Raw genomic sequence first — 25,060 nt, forward strand, 5'->3', positions numbered from 1 at the left:
AGTGAAACAAGCCAGGAACAAAAATTCAAATACCATATGATTCCACTTATATAATTAAGTGGAGTTCTAAGAGTAGCCAAATGCAGAGAGATAGGAAATAGAATAGTGGTTACCAGAACTTGAGGTTAGGAAGAATTGGAGTTACTATTTAGTGTGAGCAGAGTTTTTATTTGAAAAGATAAAAAAAATTCTAGAGACAGTGGTGAAATTTTCAAATATTATAAATTACTTAAAGCCACCGAATTGTACATATAAAAATGATTAAAATGATGTTTTATGCTTTATATGTAACATATAAATATATATCATGCTGTATATAATATAGACATAAAAGTATTTTATGTGTGCTTACATAATGAAATAATGATTGATATCTTTATGCATATGTAAACAGAAGAAAGTGATAACATTTTCAAGTGAAAATATATTACAGAATAATATTATTCCATTGGTTATAGACAGAATAAATGGTATGTTTCTCTGTGTGTGTACAAAAAGAAAATATGGAAGGACTTGTGCCATGGCTATGTTGAGTAACCAAAACCAGATTGGAGTTGGGTTAACCGACAGCTTCCTTTTGCTTTTTATGTGATGCTTCTCTTGTGTTAGAATTCTTTCATGCAGGTATTATTTTCACAGTTCTTAGAAGACAATAAAGAACAGCAGCCCACCGCTGCCATGTGGAGTCTACCTGAGTCTGTCCCGGGTTGTCTGCGCTCCCCAACCCCGCCAGCCAGGTCTGCCCTCACGTACCACCAGCAAGGAGAACATGGTCTGGCCCACGTTGAAGCCATGCCGCCAGTTGTGATAGGTGATCCTGCGGTAGCCTTTGCTCAGCGAGTACATGAACCGCACCAGGGCCTGCAAACACATGCATGCCGGGGAGACAGTGCACACCCGGCCAGGTGCCCAGGATCTGCAATCCTATACCTGGACCATGAGCTGGGAACTGGCAATGGATGCAGAAACGTTACAAAGGCATTTCGCAAACTGCTCAGTACTACAAAGATGACGTTGTTAGAGAACAAGATGAACCCGAGGCACTGTGCTTATGCAAATTGGTTGCGCTTCATCAGTGATTCCCAAATTGTGCCCCAGAGAGCAACTGTCCTGGGTGAAGCTAACATAGGCAGAAGACAGAGATTCAACAGGAATCCTGCAGGAAAAGAGCCCTATTTGAGTGGAACACATTTCCTACCTGAGTTCACCATCTATTTATTCAGACTTCAGCATCTGTGCCTCAGAACCCGCTGCAAGAAGCAAAAGCACCTGCAACTGTGCAGCTGTGAGACAGTGCACCTCTTATCTGACTGAGGACCGAGTGTGGAGCATGAGCAGTGCTTTACATCCAAAGGCTGAGGGTCACTCTTTTTATAGAAGTATACCAGGCAATGGAATGAAGGAAGGAAGGTAGGAAGGAAGGAAGGAAGGAAGGAAGGAAGGAAGGAAGGAAATTAAACATATTTGTTTGACCTCACCTCTTGTGGAATGTGAAATTTATCCACCACCTTGAGTTCATAATACATCTGTATCCCACATTTCACCAGCTCCAGTTCTGTGAGGGGCAAATCGCTGAAGTGGAATTTATTAATTTCATATTTCTCTGTATCTGGCAGCTCACCTTGCTGTATAGGGAATTGAATCAAGTGATTAGGGGACATAAAGTGTTCCTGGGTCCCCTCTATTACCACCAGTTCTGCCCCCATGCCGGGTCTGCCAGGTGGAGCCGAGCAGTGGTGGGCGCATCACGAGCACCCACGCAGCTGACTCAGCAGAGCTGGAGCTGCTCACCAGGATCTCCGCCAGCTCCTCTTCCTCACATTCCCATGGCTCCTTGCCGTACACCTCTCTGGTTTTCTGCCACAGCCCAAAATAGTGACAAAAAGAAACAGGTTATCACAGTGTCAGCCCAAAGATGCCTGCACATTCCATTGCCATTTCCAGTTTTCTCCTTCCTCCAAAGTCCTTAGAATAGAACCACCCACTGAGAGAGGTGAACATGCCGCGTTCATTGATCAGCAAGTTCAAAGTTGTGCACTTTGGAGCCACGGAGATCGGCTTCTAGATGAAAGCTCTGCCGCTTCCCAGCAGTATCACTGAGTGCCTCTGAATTTCAATATCCTCATCTGGAAAATGGGACTAACAGAAGTCCACAACTGATTGTATAATCGTTTTTGAGCAAAGTATGTATAGCTAAATTAAATAATGCAGGCACTTGGCACATTATTTGGTATAGAGTAAGCACGAAAATAATGGTGATATTTTTATTGTTGCTGATGACTGGGAGTAAAGACCATTTGGCCATGGTCTAGTTCTTCTCATTTACTGTGTTACTAGAGTCAAGTTCCCTCTCTTTCTGGACCCATTTTCTTATATACCAGAGAGAGAAAACACAGATCCAGTTACTTTGTTTCCAAATTCATGACCTAAAGCAAAAACCTGTTTCTTTCAGCTGGTTTACTGTAAAAGGCCATTTGGACAGTTCTCCTTGAATGCAGAACAATTACTTCTTTCCCATATACCTCTCTGGTTTTCTGCCACAGCCCAAAATAATGAGAAAAAAAATAGATTATCACAGAAAAGGGGCCCTATTTCTACGTACTGATAAGTACAGAGCTGGCTAAGCTATTTCCTTCTCTCTTTAATTGGCTCTAAGCAATGTAAATAGGGTTAGCTGAGGTGCTGATGTGCTATCTTTGAAGCCAATCAGCAGTGTCCTGTTTCCTTGGCTCCTGTCTCCCTGTAAATGGTTGCACACAGCGGAATGGCAGAGCCACATAGCTCCAGGCATGGACTGGGTTCGGGCCTCAAGATAAAAGGTCAGGATTTCTCAGGGCACAAAAGTTTACATATTAGGAACTGAAGCAACAGCTTCCTAAACATTTAAACACTGTCCCAGTTGAATCATGCAAATTGGTCCTTCTGCATACCCTTCTCTCTGCATATTGCAGAGGTGCTTTCTAGCTAAGCCTGGCTCACAGACTCACGTAATTCCTACCATTCTCACCATCACTGACCCTTGAGCCACTCCCTTCTTCACGAGTTAACAAATTCTGGATAAGACCCTGAGTCATGGCTTTTTGACCTGTGAATCCTCCCCTGAATTGGACTCAGGTCCCCTTGGCTGCCCATAACTATGAAGATGTCTTATGCCTTTATTCTCACCGTAGGTTAGATCAGAGGTAACTTAACGGGATTCCGATGATGTTTCAATGGGATTAGAAACATAAACTTTCTGGACTGTGAGGAGGTTGGGGAAATTTGGATTACAGTGGTTTACTATGCGTACACCTCCACAGGGTCTGCATATCCATGACTTGGCTGAAATTATTGGCTGAGTCAAGCAAATTGAAGTAGTTCATCTAAACCAGATGTTTTCACCTCTGAATTTCCAAGTTATTGGGATGAAGTGTTCAAATTTATTGTACTTTCTTTCCATAGTAGAGATACTTTCCAAAGCCTGATATGGTGATCTCAGCACTCTGGGAGGCTGTGGCAGGAAGCTCTCAGGTTCAAGTCCAACCTAGGCAACTTAATGACTTAGCAAGACTCTGTCTCCAAACAAACAAACAAAAAAAACTTTAAAAAGGGACTGAGATGTAACACAGTGTGAAGGCCCTGGGTTCAATTCCCAGTACTGGAAAACAACAAGAATGGCCCCTGAGATATAATGGCTTCTATGGTTCCACTTGTGAGGCCTATAAGCCAACATGTCAGGATATCAGCTAGCATCACATCCAATGCCATGTAGCCAACTTGATTTACTTCTGAGAGCTTGATCTCCTTAAAACCAAAATCCTGGGAAAATTTAATCACCGAGTCTCACGTATTCTTCAAAGAATCAAAGCCAATTTCCACCCCAGTAAGGATGTTCCTTCTAGCATCCCTGGACATCCTGTTTCCATGTGGATAATTCGTGATGATGAGTACATCTTTTGACGGCAAGGTAGCGAATTTGTCCATAATAAGGTTAATCAAGATCTATCCCCAAGCTAGGTGATTTGGGAATCAGTTCTTTCTCCTTTGTCCTTTATCTCTTCATCGAGGACAGAGATCTTCATTCTGTCCACTTACTGGGTTAATGCTCAATAGGCACCAGACAAGATCATGCATGTGAATTTGTCTTATAAACTCTAAGATGACAAAACCATGCAAGGGTTCCTTACACCTTCTGAACTACTTCTTTGCTCACCAAACTTTTCTGTGACTTGTTTGAGTTTTCAAAATGAGCTGGGAGAGAGGCTTTGAGACACAGACTAAGGCCACTGATTCGTCTGATAAAGCTTCATCTCAGAGTAGGGGCTACAGTTAGTTGACTTTGTTGCCTCTACCAAGTTAGTCCTGGTCACAGAGGAAACTGGAGTTTCTAGAACTGAGATACCTGTCCTGAGTGCAAATCAAGCCATTTCTATGTACCACCCTCTAGCATTTGCTCATGCCTCCATCTCTGAAGGCCACTAGAGTTCTGTGCTAGGTAGGAGGATATGACTGAGCAAACCCACATCGAGCTGTGCCTTCTTGGACTTCAGGTCTTGCCTTATCTCCAGGCACAATCTCTGCTAGAATGGAACAAGAATGCTACGCACCAGGATTTTCTGAATTTCCTCATTATCACACTTCACGTGGTATTTCACAATGTCCTGGAAAATATCTTTCCTGTTTTCAAGTTTGTTCATGGATTCGTAGGTGTCAGGATTTAAGACAGACCATCCCAGAAATTGAGTCAGAGACTGAAAGGAAAGGAAGAATCAGACACAACACGCAGGTTTGATACTAACAAGGTTTTCTAAGCTGTGTGCTGTCCACACTCAGAGATGTTGTGGGGACAAGACAAAATAATGGAGGCGTGAACATCGTTTAAGTTAAAAACTAACACACAATGCGCCTTATTCTCATACATACTAACTTTAATTTTTTTTTTTTTTTTTTTTTTTTGAGACGGGGTCTAGCTATGTACTTCAGGCTGACTTTGAACTCACAATGATTCTCCTGCCTCAGCCTCCCCCACTAGGAGTAAAGTCATACGCCACCACACCTGGCCAACTTTAAAAAGACACTCTTTGCCTGTAGGGCAGGCAGTCCATAGGAACTCTGTAATTTCTGTTCAGTTTTGCTGGAATTCTAAAAGTTCTATTTAAAAATGAAGTTTATTACATTTTTTTAAAAAGGGGTGTGTGAATTTCTTTGACAACGTGTGGCAGTAAAGAAATGAGAGCAGTATCCACAAGGTGGCTTCCCTGTCCCTCCACGTGGCTCGGCTGCTATACACCAGGGTCCCGCTGCCCAGCAGGGGAGCCAAATGTGGCAGCAAGTGACTCTGAACCACAATGGCCAGGGACCTCCCACCACATCAAACCTCCATGAGGGTCTCATCCATTTCGTCAAAGGGCTTCCCATCTTTGCGATTGTAAAACGTGGCCACCCCAACAATTTCTTCCTTCTTGTTCACAATTGGCATTGAAAGGACGTTCTTAATCATCCATCCAGACTCGTCCAGCGGCTCTTTCTACAAGAGAAGCAGCAGACCCTTGGTTTTCTCTGGAGCCAGGGTACACAGACAGCTGTGATGGACCCGCTGCTGGGAGGAGAGCTTTATTCCTTGGCTGAGAGGGAGCAAGAAGAGGATGGAGCTTGTTGCATTTTGCATGGTTTAATCATGTATAAAGATCATGCAAACCGCCCACCTGTTTGAGTCCCTTAAGCCAGGTAACCACACTGTTTCCACCCCTAAAATGTCAGGGCTAATGTGTACCAGGCAGTATGTCACATCCTGGGGCTGTAATGATAAATCGAAATACCCTAGGAAGGCAGCAGTCCCCTTTCACATATGGGAGATAACCATAGCTGAATTGCTGCTTCAAAAGGCAGTGCCAGTGGTTCTCATAACTTTGAATTAATCACTTAGAAACATCCCGCATTTTTGCCTCTAGCCTGGCCTTTTGCGTTACTTTTGGCTTGCTATTTATCTTCTTGACCTATCACCCTCCAAGCTCTCTGCAGAAGTCTTTTTCTTCTGAAGGTCATGATAAAGAGAAAGTGAAGTAGGATACTACCTATGATTTTTAAAGAAGGAAATTGATTCAATTTCCCATCTATAGATAGGAGAAAATGTGTGCCTCAATAAAAGAAAAAATGAGGCTCTTGGTCAATTATAAGACACTTTGGTGAGTCATTTACTGTCTGTCTGAGACTCACTTTTATCATAAAACTGACGTAACAACTCTTTCTTTCACTGATCATCAACATGTAATGTATAAGAAACCAAGCTACCATCCGGGAAAACCAAGACAGACAAGGCACAGATTGTCCTCAGAGTATTTGTAATCTATAAAATAAACTAACAATTACACCACAGTGCGGAAAGATGCCTGGCTTCTCTTTTTGTTACTCATGGAGCTGGAAGGGAGGAGGAAGGCTTGCTGAAGTAAATATCTTTCGGGTCTGACATTCCCAGGGTGGTAAGATGGTAATTACTGCTAGCATTTTAATATTCTGTCATAGCCTCTGGTGGGAGGGTCTGGAAGGATGAAAAATACTGTACAGCCTGAGTACAGGATGAGGAACTTAAGGCCAATCACCCCCAAGTGCTCCACAGAACCGTCAGGGTGTCCTTTCCTTAAGAAGGTCAGAATGGAGAGAAAGTGAAACCAGGTAGCACCCAAGATTTCTAAGGAAGGAAATTCATTGATCCAGCCTATCTTTGAAAAACAAAATCACTCTGGATCCTTTGTGGAGGAAGACTTGGAGAGGATTAGAATCTAAGGATTATATTTGCTTTATTAACAGTTAAACTACAGTCAGATGAATTGGGTAAAGACTGAGTTCTACGGTGGTTATAATCAGGTAAGCAGCTGTTTAAGCTTGTCACATGGATTGATCAAAAATCATAACACAGGTAGTGCAATCTTAATTTTGGAAGTGTATCTTTCTAAACCCTTTGATAATGTTTTTTAAGTGTAGAAAGGTAGTTCAGTGAGTCTCCTGATTGCTAATGATTTGTTAAGCATTGCATGCTAAATTCAATAAATATTGATAGGGTATCCAGAGCTAAAAAAAGGTTAAAAACTCAACCTTTCATCAAAGAAAGCCAATATTTTACTGGGAAAAATCAGTCTAAAACAGAAGTAAGGGTAACAAAGATGAAACAAGGTAGTTTGCCATGTGCCTTCGGGCCCTGTGTCATCTGTCCCCTCGTCCACCTCTTCAGAATCTCTGTCACTTCAGCCTCAGGGTTTCTCAGCCTACACCAGTACCTTCCAGTTAGCCATCTCCACTCCCCTCCCCTCACCACCCGACATAATTCCCTCCGGGACACGTTCTTGGCTCCCCCAAACCAGAGTAGCTAGCTCTGAGCGATTCCCTCGCCTCTTGTTCCCTGCCATTCTCGGACTGCCACTTTGTGACCCATCCTCCATAAACATTCGCTATTCAAAAAACAGAAGAGATAAAATCAAATGAAATACTAAACTATATTCCGTAAACATCAGGAAAATCATAATGTGACTTGTGGAGTGATAGCAGTTGAGGCTGTGGATGAAAGGCAGGGGGATTTGGACAGGAGATGGTGGTTCTGGAGGGAAGAACATAAGCAAATGCCTTGACACCAGAAAGCGAAAGGTCCGAGTGTTAGGACTGAGCGGGACCTTGGAAACTGCCCGGTTAACTCCGTCCCACCTCCAGGGCCACACGGCTCTTCCCACTCCTGTTTTCACTTCCCTCAGATTGCTTCCCAAGAAAGTGAGTGGTTTCTAATGCTCTTTCTAGAGGAAAAAAAAAATCTCATTATTAAGAGAACAAAAAAATAATGACTAACCTGAAACGCAAAAAAGTCCTCCGCAGGTGCGTTCATGATATTGCAAATCTGGAAGCCATGAAGGGGAACAAGGAGTTGTGATTAGACTCGCGAGCGTCCCCAGGAAACAATTCATACCGTTTTCAGATACACAATGTCCTTGCCCAAGGCACTCATATTCTTTTCATCAGGTTCGAGGTTTTTTACTGAGGTTACTGGATAGAAAAATCACCCTACAAATATTACTTCTGATTATTTGCTTCACTCTCATTTACAAGCCTTGGAAAATTTAAGTGCAGGTTGTCATTATCGATAGCTGCATAGTATCCCATTTTGTGTTTCCCTTTTGTTGAGTCATGTGCTGTGTCCAGGGTTTTTGTTTGTTTTGTCTTTTTGAGACAGGGTCTCTCTATGCAGTTCAGGCTACCCTGGGGCTCACTTTGTAGCCCAGGTTGATCTCAACTCATAGCAATCCTCCTGCTTCAGCCTCCTGAATGCTGGGATTACAGGAGTTCCCCACCACACCTGGTTTGTATCCAGGTTTTTTTGTTTTTGTTTTGCTGTTTGTTTTGGTGCTGGGGATGGAGCCCAAGGATGCTACACTAGTACTCTATTACTACTCTACTACTGAGCTACACCCCAGAATTATTTTTTTAAATTGCTACAAATAATACTACTCTAAACATCTTTGACTCTGTTACATTTGTTTGTTTGTGCAGGAAAGTTTTTTCCCTGGGGGCATAAACCCCAGGAAACAAGAAGTGAAAGATACGTAACTCTGGTTCTACAGTGCCAGATTTCTCCTCTGAAAATTGGATTAGTTTACTCTTCTGTGTAGGGGACCAGGTGACACTGTTGAATCCCTGCAAAACCTTGCAGATGGAGACAGCATGTCCAGTGTTGCGTGTACTGCAAGTAGGTGTCTGTTTAAGAGGGACCTGGGAACTAAGTCCAGCCTCCACGCTGTTCACTGAGCCACACCTCTGGCTTTACTCTAGTTATCTGCTGAGAAGGAGGCTTTTATTTAATTCTTGAAAAGCCACCACATGCACTCGCAGCAACCCTGGTTTTCAATGCAAGAATGAACCATCAGCTCTCAGAAGGGGAACTGTCCCTGCTCCTGCCTGGGGATGACCCACAGATGGCACATCCTTTTGTTGCATAAAAACTAATATCAAACCACATGGAAGACTCTCGGCACTGAGAAGGCAATGTTTATTGATCTAATTCCAGTGGGCTGGTGTGAATCAGTTCAAAATCACCAACCACCAGTTAGCTTAGAGTGCAGTTTAAATACAATTTGCAAACAGTAAGTAAAAGGCTGGTGGCAGGTTATAATATGATTGGTTACATGAACTAAATCACATATTGTCAGGCACGCTAATTATAAATAGATTTACTTAACAGGAATCATAATATAGGAACACCTTGGGGGGCAGGCAGAGGCTTGAGCAGAGTAAGTAAAGTTAAAAGTATCCTTGACTGGGTCAGTCTGTCCTGAACATGACAGGCTTCAAGCAAGTTGGAAACAATATATATTATTCTAATTAAGGAAGAACACAAACTGGATACAGCCAAGTTGACACAGCACAGGATCAAAGAGAAGCAGCTGCATTCAGACAGTCGAGGCTTACTGAATTTAACAGACTAACTACATGACAAGCTGCAGGATCATCGTCAAAGGCCACTAACTGATTTTTTAACTTGCCATAAAATATGTGGAAGTTTGTTATTCTATAATTGTGCACTTACACTTTCAGCCTCTGTAAGGGCCAAGTCCATCAGTTGTTATTGTTTCCTGTTGATTGCTAATCTCTCCCACAGGTCTCAGCTTTAAGCATGCTTGAGTTTCTCCCATCCTTGAAAATAAAATCCTTCCTTCACCTGTCATGGTTTCCATAGCAATCTTCCATGCAGGCATTCTCTTTCTATATTCTTTTCCTCGTCATCACCTATCCATTCCTCAATGACCCCCACATTGCCACCAAATCCACTTTCATTGGAGCCACCAATGACCTCTTAATTGTCAAATCCCCCAAACAACACTCCCCTCCCCATGAGCGGCCCTAAATGTGGCAGGCTGTGGCAGCCCGTGGCAGCCCAGGATGTGAGCCACTGGCATTTACTGGCACCCACACCATGCTGGGCCCTAGAGCACTGGAAAACCAAGCAACCCCTCCCCCTGCCTGTTTTGTTTTGTTGAACTTCAATATACATGAAAGTGTGGACAGCTGTTTTGAAGAGAATGAGAGACTGTATGACAGCCATTAGTGACTTCCCTACTGTCTGGTTTTGAAGACCTAAAACGCTTTCCTCATTCAGTTTGGATCAGTTTTATACTATGTTGTTTTGTATGAATTCTCTGTATGCGAAGACATGGACAACTATTTGGAAGAAAACGAGACAATATGATAGATAGTGAAGATCTCAGGTCATCTAGCTTTGAAATTTTTATCTCTTACATTGCTTTCTTATGTCCTATTTTGCTCTCTTTCGCTGTGTTTTATTTAAAGAAAAAAACATAAAAAGGGTAGAAACAATACAGAATTTCAGAAAAATAAACAGTAAGAAATCGCCATCTTAGAAATAGTTGTTCGAGTTACAAAATTAAAGCATACAAAGTGATATTTAAACAATGACACTGCAAACAGTTCTGCTCGACGATCCAACAAGAACTTAGTAATATGGTTATCAGTCCTACACACTTGTTTTTTATCTTCAAGAGATTAAGATTAAACAGAACAAAACAGTTTATAAGGAAATAATTTAAAGAAACATAGATTTCAAAGCAAGTCCACGGGAGATCTTCGCTGTCTAATTTTATCCCCTTTTAAAATTAAAATTAAAATTAAAAAAATTGTCAAACCCCAAAAATTTTTCATTTATTGTGCCACTTCACTGTGCTGCCCTTGGTCTGTCTCTTGGTTGAAACGTCCTTGGTTTCCCGGACACCGCCCTCTCCTGGGTCTCCAAACATATCTGAACCCTCCTGTGTTTCCTTCACACGCTGCTTTCTATCTAGCTGCTCTGGAAATAGTGACATTTTCCAACATTTCTCCCTTGGCCTTCTGCCCCTCACATTGTTCCTGGGAGACTTCATCAGCCCTCATGGTTTCAAGGACCATCTATGTGGTCTTCATAGCTCCTTAATCTTATCTCTAGCCTTCCTCCTTCCCCATGGCATGAGAGTTGTTTCTTCATCTACCTGCTGGATATTTGCTTCTGAAAAATGTCTCTGTCTCACCTTGTCTGAAACTGACCTCATGTTCTTCCATCACAAACTGAGGGCAGCACGATTCAGCCAGTCTAAAAGCTTGAAATTAACTTTGACTCTTCTGCCTTCTCCTTGTCTACCTACTATTTAAATTAATTTTATTACCCCCATCTACTTGTGATCAATCACAAAGTCCTGCCAGTTTTACCCTCTGAATATTAGATTTGACTCCTTAGTGTTTTTCCATCTTGTCTCTGTTGGAGTTGTTATATGAAATACTTTTATTCAGTGGTTTGTCGGGAGCGCTCAGTGGCTGCTGGCAGTCATGACAGTATTCTCTACCACACCCACCTTTGTTGAGATTTCCATCATTTCTTGTTTGAACTGTGCCCTTGCCACCCTTCCTCTGGTCCTTGTTTTTTAAGTCCATTTTCCATAGTGCTGCCAACAGGTATCTTGTTAAAATGAAAATCAGCTGTGCCAACCTCCTGCTTAAAAGCCCATCATCTATAAATTAAAGTCTCACCACCTTGCTGTGGCATCCAAACCCTATTGTGATGTGATATTCCTTGTCTCTTTTGTTGCCTCCCTATCTCCAGCCCACCACTTCAATATGACTGCACTGCACAGACTGTGCTGCCCAAACGTCCATCCATATCGTCTGCCCATTGTTATAGTTTGGATATGGAACTTTCCCAAAAGCCTGGGGGCTGCCCCTAGTTTGGCATTATAGGAAGGTGGTGAAAACTGGAGGTATAGGAGGTAGGGCTTAGAGGGAAGTATGCTGGGTGCTGAGGACGTGATGTTGAAGGGAATATTGGAATCTACCCTTCTTTTCCTCCTTCCTTTTCACTTCCCATGATGTGAGCAGCTCTGTTCTGCCATGTGCTCCTCCTGTGATATGCTGACTTGCCACAGGCCCCAAAGCAATGAGACTGACTGACCTTGGACTGAAACCTCCAAAGCTGTGAGCCAAAATAAATCTCTTCTCATTATATGCTGATTATAGTGCTGGGAAGGTGACTAACACCCATGTTGTTATTGCTACCAGGGAATATGAAAATATATATATATATATATATATATATATATATATATATATATATGATTGATCTACCTGTGTATCCCCAGAGCCTATCATAGTGCCTGACACACAGAAAATGCTCAATAAATAAACACCCTGTTACATGGACAGCATTGTGTGATGTGTCCCTGGAGAGGAATAGAGGAGTAATCAGGCCTAAATATGGGGGTTATGGACAGCCAATAGATATGGCCCTCCTCTCAGGCACAGGAGACACTTTCCATCCTTGACTCTGGGTGGGCAGGGCATGGTGGGAAATAAAGTACTGGAGCTCTCAGTATGCAGCATGCTTGGAAATGCAGGATGAGGAGAATGGCAATTACATCTGGTATGAGAGACTGGGACTTAGCCTCTGGGAATTGGGTGAACCATCCAGGTAATTATTTTGTCCTTGACATGTGAGTAAGTATCTCTAGGTGTCAGTGGGACTGTGTACCTTTCAATTGATGGATTATTTCTTTGTATTTTAACTGCACCCAAATGCCAATTCTCTGTTCATTTTTTTTTTTTTTTTGGATCATTTGTCAAGTGATTGAAAAACAAGAGAAATAGTCTTTAGATATTCACTTTTACCCTCATTTTTTCTACCCTCTTGATCTGAAATCCTCTCATTATGCTATCTGATTCAAACTTTCTCTCTTCCAAGTTGTTACTTACCAGGCCATTTTGAGCAACATATGTAGGGAGACCGCTTACTAAAGCCCAGTGGTCAGGAGGTGGATTCCTGCAAAGGCCAAAAACAAGTGGTGACCTTCAGCGCAGCAACTGTTAGACTCAAACTGGTCGTGGGTCTTTGCCCCTTCCCAGCTTTCTGCTGTCCCCAGAACCAGCTTACACTCCCTACACCTGTCAACAAAGACTGGCCAGCCACCTTCATGGTCATTTTGAGATGAAGGAAAGAGTGATGAACCTAACAGTGCGCTGTTTGTCCATGAAGTTCTTTCCAAAAAAGAGAGACAATATACATTTCACAGATTGCTAGCTGCTGAGCAGAAGTTGATACCCACACTTCCCTCAAAAAGTCAGTAGCTTTAGATTATAGAGTGGAAAACCCTTCTGTTGTGAGCTCCTACGTGTCTAAGCACTAAACTAAATGTCTTAAATATTGATTTCCAGAGATAATATTACACTTTTGGGGATTATAGTCATGTGCTGGATAATGATCTTTTGGTCAACAGCAGACCGCATATGTGCTAATGGCCCCATTAGATTATGTCACTTAGTGATGTCACGGCCTTTCTCACTTTGTGATGCTTGTGTACTGACAAGAGCAGCTAACAGTGGATTTTTCAGAATGTGTCCCCTTCCTTAAGTGACATATGATTTTATTACTTTTATTATTTATTGTGAGAGAAAAGGTACACCGAAATACTTTAGAAACTTCATCAGTCGCTAGAAATGACCAACTCTGAAACCACACGCAGGCCAAGAAGAGCACCGTCAGCAGCTTAGGAGCCCCTGCCCTGGTCCTCCCAATCACAGCCTTCGTCCTAACCCCCAAAGTAACTGTTATTCTACCACGATAATTACATTCCTGTTTCTCTGTAGAGTTTTACCACCCAAGTATGTTTTTCTGTACCTTTTAATTTGATTTTGCTTGTTTTCCAACTTCATTTAGATGGAATCTTAGAATGTTTATTACTTTGACGTATTTTTCATGTTGCTGAAATTTATTCATTTTACTGACTTATAGTTCCCCTCTATTTCAGCAACACAATTTATCCATTCAATGTCGGTCGGCATCTCCCCTCCCCTTCACTCCACCCCCCCTCTTCCCTCATCGATTTGGGGCTAATGTAATGGTTCTGCTATGAACACTTTCATACTGATGTGCTCTCAATTCTCTGAAGTATATCCTAGGAGTAGAAATAATAAATCATAATATATTAGACTTTACTAGATAAGGCCAAATGGCTTTCTAAAGTGATGATACCAATTTACACTCCCATCGGTGATATGTTAGTTTCCTTTGCTCTATATCCGTCAATATTTAGTACTTCGGAACTTAAATTACAGCCCTTCTGGTAAGGTCTAATGGTGCCTGACTGTGGTTTTCTTTTGCATTTTTCTACAAATTTAATGAAACGGAGTACCTTCTAGAAATATATTTGTCATTTAGATTGCTATTTCATGCACTTTTTATTTATGTCTTTTACTTGTTTTTCAATAACATTTGTTAGAGTTCTTTACAGATTCTTGATTCGAGTCTTTTCAGCCTTCATCTGCTTGCTCTGCAGAACCCAGTTACCATGCCACTGGATAACTCAAATAGCTCGTTGTAGAAGCCCACGTGAAGGACTGAGGCCTCCTGTAGCTTTCTGTGCTGGGATCCAAACCCAGGGCTTTGTGGATGCTGACATGTGCTCTGCTCTGCCGTGTGTGCCTCATCCTTATTAACTCTATAAAGCCTATATTATTATAGTTATGCAGCCCCCTTTTGTTCCTAATTATCTGATTTTTCTCTCTGTTTTGCTTGCTCAATCTTGCCCGAAATTTATTGGTCTTATTGGTCTATTCAAAGAAAAAACTTTTGGCTACAGTCCTTTTCTAAAGGGACAGTGCTTCTTTCCAAGCGATCTGTCCTGCAGGACTCTCCTTCCAAGTTCTGGAGCCAGAAGTTGCAATAGCCTGACCATCACCCACACACTGATTTATGGCCCATTCTCCACCCACGTCTTTGTGATCTGTCCCTTTGTTAATAGATCCTCTTTGAGTTACTATAATTTGAATGTGACACCTGTTTTCTGTTGGAATCCTGTTTAATACAGATGGGCACCTGGCTCATTACTCTTCCAGCCTTTATCCTTTCTTGTAAATAAATGTATTTAAGGCAGTAAATTTCACCTGAACATAATTTCACCACATCATCTAGGTTTTAATATGTAGTATTTTTTCAGCTCAGAATATTTTCTAATTTCTATTAATTAATTTTTGATTCATTAGTTGTTTGGAGGTATATTTTCCCCAGAAGAATATTTCTTAGTTTCCAAGTATATCAGAATTTTCTGAATAGTTTTTGTAATTGGTACCTTACGTATTTTTGTTGTGAGCAAGAAAATTCTATGTATGAGTTCAGTCTTGTGAAATTTGTTAAGGTTTGCTTTATGGCCTAGTATGTGTCCAATGATTGAAAAGATTTCATGTATGCTTGAAAAAAATTCAGTGTTTCCTGTTTTGGGAGATGAGGAACAATTATACTTATTAGTTTGTTTTTGTTTTTTGTTTTTTTAGTGTACAAGGGATAATTTGCTTGTTTTGTTTTTCAAATATTAACAGTAATTTCTACTTACTTTTTTTAAAATGAACAACTAGAGACAGGAGAAACACTACATAATCATCTCTGACCATATTCTGTCAAACCAAAGGGCCAGTTTCATAAATTAAACTCTTATCACGTCTACATGCTTTTCAGCTCTTAGCACATGTGTATGTAGCTATTGAAATGATATAATCTTGTTTCGCAGGTTTATAAATTTTATGTAAAATGGCATCATTCTTTAAATAGCTTTTTTTTCCTTTTGGCCAGCATTTTGAAGTTTGTCTGTGACTTTAATTGCTTTTGTAGTATTTATTGTATAACTTTGTCTAAACTGTCTATGCTTCCCTGTTGATGGGCATTTAGCACTGTTGCAATGGGTATCTATGCACACGTTTCACAAATGGGCCGGCTTCCCTGGTGTGGGTGCCCAGAAGCAAACTTGCTAGTTACAAGGAAGGTGCTTATTCTACTTTACTAGATATTCCCAGTGAACAGTCTTTGGTGTATACCTATCAGGTTGTGTTTTTAAACTGTGTGGTTGATGTAATCTACACAGTATTTGTTTTATTCTTCTCATTCTGTCAATTAAGGAACATGGATTTGTCTATAGAGTATCTCCTTATATTGTGACTAGGGTTTTTTTTTTTTACCTTATGTTTTAAAGTATCTGCAAATTTAGAATCGTAATATCCTGTAACATCAAGACAGATTGACCCTTTATTGCTAGGAAGTGACTATCTTTAGGTCTACTAATGTTCTTTAGTGTAATACCTATTTAATCTGATATTAATATAGTTACACCAGATGTAGCTCAGTGACAGAGGATAAGCTTAGCACACATGAAGCTCTGGGTTTAATCTCCAACATGAAAAACAAAAAAGCATAATGTAACTATTTAATTGTCATTCGTATGGTATACCTTCTCTGAATACTTATCTTTCAGATAAATTTTCTATAAACAAGATATATGATTTTTCATCATATGTAGGAAGTAATCATCTTTATGAACCATTTATATGACTGACAAAGATAAAATGCTGTCAATTAATCTGTAATGCAATTTTTGTTTGATTACTTTTTTAGACAGGGCCTCTCTCTTGAGCTCACTATGTATATAGCACAGGCTGACCTTGAACTCACAGTGATCCTCCTGCCCAGCCTCATGAGTGTGGGAATTACAGATGTGCACCACCACACCTGATTATTACTTGCTTTATTCATTTTAAAACATTCTTCAGCATCTCAATGTAGATTTTGATCATATATCAAGATTTTTCCTGTCTCTGTGCCATTTAAAACAATTTTTTTTATTTCAATGCCATGTCATAGCATAATCTCTTTATGTTACTATATATGACAATTTAATTCAAGATGGATAGCAGCCGGAAATGGTTGCTCAACACTATGCATAGTTTGACCAATTCACACTCAGGTAGCCAGTCACAAGGATATCATGACTGCCATGTGGCTGATAGCAATTGTATAATACCAAATGTCAAAAAGCAGAAAACTGTGTGTCTTAAAATCATATGCTATGTGATAGGTTTTTTTTCTTATCTAGTCTGTCAATCTTTTTCATCTACCTGGAAGTTGATTTATATTTAAAGAAATTGTTGATATATTTGGATTTCACATCTTTGGATTTATCATCTTAACATGTGTTTTCTGTTTTTCCTGCTTGCTCTATGTTCTTTCTAAATTTTTCTTGGCCTTCCTTTGGGGATTACTAATTTATTTACTAGCTGGGCATGGTAGTACATGCCTGTTATCCCAGCACTCGGGAATTTGAATGGCGTATACTTGGCAGCTGTCAGGGATACCTACAGATGGCTGTCCTCCCTGTGGGCACACAGCTGGGGTGCACATTATACACTCAAAGCAAAGCACAAGGCCATGTGACTAGATTTGGCCATTGAAATGTCAGTGAAAGTGATGTGAGCCTCTTCAGATGGACATTTATGAGCCACTGTGTTTTTCCATGTTCTCTTTTCCTTCTGGTCATGATAGTCAACCCTCTAATGTTCAAATGGTGGCTGTTTTATCAGTCTTGGTTCTGGCCTGACCACAATCCACACACGATAGCTCAGCTACACCCAACAACTGGAAATGACCACACGATGGGATGATACAATAAAACTTTGCTGTTTATGCCACTAAGGTCTAAAGGTTTTGTTACACAACGTAGCCCAGCTCAGTGATAGTGAACCTTTTAGAGTTTTCATTGATAACAAACAGCCCCCTGCGGCATGCCATAGTCTCACCACGATCAACCTATCTTGCCTGAATCAAAATTTGGATTAGAAATGCAGTACTACCATCTAAAAAAAAGAAACCCTTAAAACAGGTGATGTAGGATAAGGGTGGGTGAAGGGCAGCAAGGTGGGGGTGAACGGAAGCTAACAGGATGTGATGCTTGACAGGCAGTAATGAATCGTTGGGGAAAACCTATGATCATTTGAAAGACATAATGAACTTAATACTTTGCAGCTTTAGAACAGGCATTGGAAAAGTGAATGAAGAGTATGCATTTGACAAGGTGAAAAAGAAAAGAGATGATGTTAGATAAGAATCAGTCCTTGTGCAAGCAAGAATGGAATAGAAGAGAGAAATCCAGTAACAGAAGAACTTGATGCAACCTCTCAACCTCAACTAGCAAGATAAACCTGAGAACTTGTTTCTCTGAGTGGCAGGGGTGTTTGAATCTAGTACAAGGACCAGAGTTGAGTCAGCATTTCCTATCACACCCACTGTTTGAGGATAGGACACCATATTTACAGTAAATCCCTGCAGGTCGGTCCATGTGAAAGAGTTCTGGGGAAAGAGACTAAAGGTGTGACATTCCCACAGAGCCTGATTGCAGTCTCTAGGAGCCTGCAATTAAATTGAGAAAGAAGCCCTGTCTCAAGGCCTGCATATGGGTGTGGCTCTTAGTACAAGGAAACAACTCAAGTAGACACAGGAGGCAGCACAGCATTTTGTAAATGTTCTGCCTTAGAAGAGTTCAAACCTGTACTAAAATGTTTGTAACTATTCAAGCCTTGAAATGGTCTTAGTTTATCAGCTACCTGTAAATAGGTTCAACAAGATCTTTTCCCTCTTCATCATCCTTCTTGGCTACATCTGAAGAGTACGTGAGAAAATAAGCTTTCCATGGAGGCTGAGTTTCTTTCTTTGCCACTTCCCAGGATCCCAGAAGAAGCACCATGGAAAAATTTTAAAATCTTGGATTTGATCCCACTACCTCATTCTGTAAATACTAACCTGAGGTCCAAACAAACTGCCTGTGGGGCTGGAACCCAGAGGACCTGATTCATAATCCAGCATGCTGGGGCTTGGATCAAGTCTCATCCCCTCCTGGGGCCTCATTTCTCGCCCTCTGTGAGTCTCTCCATCTTTGCACATTGCCTCTCACCACGCTCTTCACTGCTAGAGCCTGGCCACGATGGGCTCCGTCATCCCTCATCTTGGAAAACCATCAATAACGTGCCTGTGGTTCTGCATGTTTTGAGTTGACACTTACGGGATTACTTTGATGTCTTCTTTGCCATGCAGGATGTAGTCAATGACTTTGTAAAAGTTAATTTCCTGGCAAAAGAGAGAGAAAAATTATACATTAAGAATAAGAGATTTTAATATGACCACAAAACAGATCTCTAAAAGAAGAAAAAAAAGGAAACAGGAAAGAGCATACTCCTCTGTGGGACCAGCTGACAGTGCCAGGCAGGGGGCTGGGATGTGGGGCCAAGGAAAGGGATGCAAAGTTTCCCAAGGGGATCTGGAAGTCCAGGTGAAGAAGAAAGAGATAAAGATTTCTACTACTAGAAGCTAGACATAGTGGAATACATCTGTAATCCCAGCACTGGGAGACTGAGGCAGGAAGACCACAAGTTGAAGTCCACACTAGGCAACTTAGTGATTTTACTTTGTCTCAAAATAAAATAAAAATTTTAAAAAAGTGCTGGGAAGGTGGCTGAGTGTAAAGGCTCTAGGTTCAATCCCTAGTGCTGGGCATTGAAAAGAGAATGGGAGAGAGAGAGGCAGAGGGAAGAGGAGAGAGAGACAGAGGGAGGGGGAGAGAGAGAGGGAGAGGGAGAGGGAGAGGGAGAGGGACAGGGAGAGGGAGAGGGGAGATTGTTGCTAACAGTTCAGAAAGGAGGAAAGGAATAAAGGTTCTCATGCATTTAGAATCATAGCCCAGACCGCTGCCATAGCACACTTCCTCCTCTTTTTACAAGCCCAGCTTTGCTCTGAGTGGTGTCACTGCTTCTACATGTTCCCATCCCGCCCATCTCCTCCTACCACCTAGTACTATTAAACTCCCATTCTCTTTAAGTAGGTCTATTTAATTACAGTTCTCCCTGACATGTGCTTGGATATTGGTGGGTGGTTCTGTTCCTCTAGTTCTCTAGGAAAAATTCCATCACCTTGTCAGTCCTCCATAGCCCAGATGTAATGGGCAGATTAGCAACTATTTTATAAATGCGAAAAGTGAGATGTAGAGAGATCACTGAGAGCGAGACAGTGACCCAAGACAGAGCCTCAGTCCTTGACTCCCACCTCAGCGCCCTTTCTGCTGAGCCCTTTAATAAGATTATCAGCTGAACACAGCATAACGCTATCTATATCACTGTCACCTGGCACAGTCCTGCACTGGTGCCAGTCTAGAAATTGTTGTCATTCCATGGGGCAAAACATAAACTGAGGATCATGACTTAGAAACCTTTGTAACTCTTTGAGTAATATTAGGCCTGTTGAATCTAATTTAGAGAAAGAGAACTTACATTTTATTTGTTTATAAAGTTTTCTTTTTCCAATAATATGTTTTTATCATATTTCGAAAAGTGTCAGTCTAAAATGCATTGGAAATCTAAACAAACAAACCATTCATTCTTTTACTACATGTATTTTGAGAAGCATTGCCTTAAATAAACGCAGTCCCTGGGCTTACCCCAAGCTGCCTGACTCAGTCTCCACAGAGAGGAATTCCTGATATCATCAAGGGCATCTGAAATCCTTTTGGTGGAGATAAGATCAGTGATTGTGACACTTATCAGCCTTCTGAGGGAGAGACATTGCTCCTCAAAGCCCAGCATTGGCGACAGTGCAAGACTGAACACTTCCAGGAGGCAAACTCTAGCCAAACAGAGGCAGAAGCTAGGAACTGCTGTAAAGGCGTGGGCTGCTCCAGGGTTAGTGAGCTCCCTAAAACAGAAGGCACCCAACCAGAAGAATTTGACCTTAGCTCTGTTACTGCAGTAAAGGTGGTGCTAAGACTCATGGTCTAGTCTTGGCTTGGCGAGGTATGCTCTCTGAGCCACAGTTTCCCAGCTGTGTTTAGATCCAGCAGGCGTTTATTTGCCCACTGCTGCTGCTGCTAAACAGCAGGACCTCATCTCATTCCTCAAACAAAGCATTCATATAAAGCTAATCATATAAAGCTGCTCCTATGAAAGCCAACTTAGATACACAGAGACCGTGAAGCTCACTTTGTTTCCTCCCACTTCTAACTTCCTCTTTCCTCCTTAACCCCCAGTTAAGGCACCCCCTGCCATTTCTAGGGCTCCAAGGACAATGGGGAACAAATAAAGATTGGGCTAGACAGTTTCTAACGTCTCTCCCACAATTAAATGCAGGTGTCTCAAACTCTGAGTAACAGACTTGAAGATAACAACACGTGATATACATACCATTGTTACCCCCTAATTATGATGTTCTGACACTATTTTTCTCTTTAAAATAAAGTCCCTGGCAGCTATGACTCTAAGATTGTCACTGGATAGTTACTAATATCTCTCAAAGTTTGAAATGCACATATTCTTTAACTCTGTAACTCCACATATGATAATGGGTCCTATAGACATACTCCTAACCGTGAATACAAGTGTGGTTTACTACATGTAGGGATCTCAGTCACACTACTTTAAAAAGCCTGGAGACAGCTCCATTATCTACAGCTAGGAAAGTAGTTAAACAAATTGTGTACAGATACTCCTCAACTTACAATACAACCAAAAAACCCACTATAAGTTGAAAATATCATAAGTCAGAAATGCATTTAATATGTTCAACCTACTGAGCAGCCTTGCTTAGCAACACAGGGCGCTGTAGAGTGTCACTTGTTTGCCATTGTGATCGTGAGGCCGACTGAGACCTTGGGTTTGCTCTTGTTGCCCTGTTGGGAGCCGCAGCCCCGAGCCCGGTCGCCTCACTTGGCGGACGTGAGGCCTGTAGTAAAGAGTGAAGCCTGAGGTAGATTGCCCCTCCCATCGAATATGTTAGTTTCCTGCTTACCGCGTAAACAACCCGCTCAACAATATAGTCTGCCTGGCAACTGATGATGTTAGCCAATCAGCTTGCCTTGCTTACTTTAACATGATTGGACACTGTACCCGTATATATATACTGGTGCCACCCCTGGGAGGAAGTAGAAGCCAGGTAGAAGCCCGGAAGTAGAAGCCCAGAAGGAGCCGCAGAGAGCGGACCGATAGAGGCTTCGGGGCAGACTGAAGCACAAAAGGAGCCGCGGGGAGCGGACCAAAGGAGGCTTCAGCTGGGAGAACCCAGGGCAGGCTGTACGGAGAAGAAAAATAAAAAAGAAAAGGTTGTCCACTACCAGACTGTGTCGTGTGTCCTTCCTGCCGGCCGGGAGCGGACATCGACATTTGGAGGCCCGCCCGGGGACTGATCACCCCCGAGACGTGGAAGTGGACAACGCTCCAGTACAGAGCTGCGAGACAGGTGAGTTGGGGATAAGCCTGGGCTCTGGGTGGCGCGCACCTACAGGGCTTTTAGACTCCCCTCAGGCTCACGCGTAAGTGGCGGATTCCTTGGGCCTCACGCGGTGAGTAACATATTAAAAAATGGGAAACATGCTAGGTAGCGGCACTAAGAGCGAGGGTGGTTGTGGAGAAAGCTCTCAAGAGCTTACAAAAGTACGCAGGGTATTTGAGCAGGCCCAGTCAGGGAGCTCCCGAGAGGTGTCTGTCAAGGGGAACAAGGATGCTAAGGAGGAGGACGGGGCTCTAGCCTCGGAGTCGTCTGACTCCGAGGACGAGGGAAAGTTGAATGGCAGGGAGGCCAAAGAGACCAGCTGTCAGGAGCCTAAGTCGCTCAATAAGGAGTCGCAGGGTTCTTTTCCAGCGTTGCCCCGCGAATTGCGCTCTGCTCAACCTGGTCTGCGGAGGAGTAGAGAGCTCCTGAGTGCGCCCCGGCGCGAGAGGGAGGCGGTCCCTCGCCACGAGGCGGCCACCTGGGAGCTCCCTCCCCTTTCGCCAGAACAGGAAGTGATGCACGGGCCCCCATTTTCCGCCCAATCACGGCCGCCGTCTTATGCTCCGCCGCCGGCGGGTCGGTATTTTTACAGGCGGCTTTGGCAGGGGGGACGCTTGTCTCATGAGGTACATCCACCTGGGATAGATAGTGGCCCCTACGAGATATTTCCTGTACAAGTAGCTATGGGCCAGGGACGCAATGTATGGGAGCCTTTTGAGATAAAGCAGATTAGAGAACTTAAAAATGCAGTTACAACCTTTGGGCCGACTGCGCCTTACACCATTGCCATGCTGGAGAATCTGTCTTCTGGGCCCCTCACCCCCGCGGACTGGATTCAGCTGGCAAAGGCCTGTCTGCCCTCGGGCAGTTACCTGGATTGGCGAGCCTGGTATGCAGAGTTCTCTGCCGAGCAGGCTGAGAAAAACGCCAATCGAGGAAACCGGGGGTGGAACAAGGAAATGCTTATGGGAGAAGGTCGGCACGCTGATGACCAGACCCAGTTCCCCGGCGCTGTCTATGAGCAAATCAATGCCATAGGGCTCCGCGCCTGGAAACAGGTAAGTGGTGCCGGAACAGCCTCCTTGTGTCTTTCAAAAATAATTCAGGGTACCACAGGGCCATTTGTTGACTTTGTGGCCCGAATGCAAGATGCTGCCGATAAGATATTTTCTGATCCGGGAGTGGCTCGACCGCTGGTAAGGCAGCTGATTTTCGAACAGTGTACAAAGGAGTGCAAGGCGGCGATAGCTCCTCATAAGAACAAGGACCTCAATGCCTGGATTAGGATATGCAGAGAGATAGGGGGGCCGCTCTCCAACTCGGGAGTGGCTGCTCTCCTGGCCGCGGCTATACAGCAGAGGGGACCTCGCGGGTTAGAAGGGGAATGTAAGGCTAAAGGGTGTTTTGCCTGCGGGGAGCCAGGACACATTAAACGTCACTGCCCAAACAATGCAGATGCTAGGCCTCGTCCTAGGAATGAAGAACCATATGTTTGTGGGCGATGCAAAAAGGGATCACACAAAGCTGAGGAGTGTAGGTCGGTCTTTGATGCTCAGGGCAACCGTATTTGTGGACAAGATGCTAGAGAGCCAAAAAACGGCCAGAGGGGGCCCCCTTCACAGGCAGGCCCCCGCCCCAGAGACAGGACAGCTCAGGATGGCAGCCTTCAACAAGGGCCACCCCTGGGTCAGCAGGTGTGGACCTCAGTGTCGCCTCCAGACTTATACAGAAGGTCACCATTAGGATGGATGGCGTTAGGACCCTAAATGACATGCAAAAGCTATTGGGAGACATTAATTGGATTAGGCCATATTTACATATACCAAATTCAGATCTCAAACCCCTGTTCGACCTTCTGAAGGGAGACCCAGATATAGCCTCCCACAGGAGGCTCACTCCTGAGGCAAGAGCTGCCTTACAGAGAGTGGAGGAAGCCTTAGGTGGGGCTACCTTACACAGAATTGAACCGGGGCGATCCTTTGATGTCTGTTTGCTACAGACTAGTCTACAGCCTACAGCGGTGATTTGGCAGAAAGGACCACTACTGTGGATACACCCTAAGGTCTCACCTGCAAAAGTCATAGAGCATTACCCGGAGGCAGTCGCTTCATTGGCCCTTGAAGCGCATGATAGAGCTGTCCAACATTTTGGCTCAGGACCACAAGCCATCCGAGTACCCTATACCGCCAGCCAGATCAAGACCCTGGCTGCCTGCATAGATACTTGGGCCATTCTGAGATGTGTTTTCCATGGGGATATAAACAATCAATACCCTAAAGACCCTATCTTGTCATTTGTCACTCAGCACCCTATAATTTTTCCAAAGGTTACTGCCTCTGAGCCATTAGTCCCAGCAACTACAATATACACAGATGGCTCCAAGACGGGGATAGGCGCCTATGTGATCCTAGGCAAGCCCCCGGTTACCATACAATTTGAACCTGATCAGCCTCAGGTGGTGAAACTGCAGATCGTTAAAATGATTCTTGAACGGTTCTCAGAAGCCATTAACATTGTCTCCGATTCTAGGTATGTGGTCAATGCTATGCAAGTGCTTGAGACTGCCAGTTTAATTAGATCCACTTCCACAGTGGCTGGACTGTTCCTGTCTATCCAGACATTGCTTCAAAACAGACACCATAAGGTCTTCACCACCCACATAAGAGCACATACATCCCTGCCAGGGCCTATGGCACAGGGGAATGCGGCTGCTGACACTGCCACTCGCCCGTTATGGATTTTTACCTTACTAACACCAATCGAGCGAGCCCGTGCCTTCCATGATAAATTTCATGTTAATGCCAGGAAACTAGCAAACCATTTCCATGTTTCTAGAGCAGATGCACGAAATATCGTGCGACTATGTGACTCCTGTGCCACATACAAACCTGCCATACCGATGGGAGTAAACCCTCGAGGTTTGATCCCTGGTGATGTTTG

The 25,060-nt window shown here is 43.1% G+C and overlaps 1 protein-coding gene across 15 annotated transcripts in view; it reads right to left on the reverse strand.

Moving 5' to 3' along the window:
* Window positions 1-25,060, reverse strand: part of Pde6a (phosphodiesterase 6A) — a 145,361-nt gene that overhangs the window by 22,654 nt on the left and 97,647 nt on the right. For 12 of the 15 annotated variants that reach the window (XR_010041677.1, XM_063232369.1, XM_063232364.1 and 9 more), the window contains 8 exons: window positions 18,870-18,934; window positions 12,748-12,814; window positions 7,814-7,861; window positions 5,357-5,506; window positions 4,587-4,730; window positions 1,792-1,857; window positions 1,479-1,625; window positions 754-861 (listed from right to left, as the gene is read on the reverse strand). Coding sequence is in view for 14 of the 15 variants with exons in the window: in XM_063232369.1 (XP_063088439.1) it covers window positions 754-861; window positions 1,479-1,625; window positions 1,792-1,857; window positions 4,587-4,730; window positions 5,357-5,506; window positions 7,814-7,861; window positions 12,748-12,814; window positions 18,870-18,934 (795 nt within the window). In the remaining variant the exon portion in view is untranslated. Of the gene's footprint in view, window positions 1-753; window positions 862-1,478; window positions 1,626-1,791; window positions 1,858-4,586; window positions 4,731-5,356; window positions 5,604-7,813; window positions 7,862-12,747; window positions 12,815-18,869; window positions 18,935-19,773; window positions 19,874-21,422; window positions 21,465-25,060 lie in introns of those variants that run through there. The other 3 variants (XM_063232370.1, XM_063232372.1, XM_063232371.1) reach the window with 3 other exon arrangements.

Source organism: Cavia porcellus, unplaced genomic scaffold (genome assembly GCF_034190915.1).
Source record: "Cavia porcellus strain 051 isolate PalLab524CR breed Dunkin Hartley unplaced genomic scaffold, mCavPor4.1 scaffold_21, whole genome shotgun sequence".
NCBI classification, from domain to species: domain Eukaryota; kingdom Metazoa; phylum Chordata; class Mammalia; order Rodentia; family Caviidae; genus Cavia; species Cavia porcellus.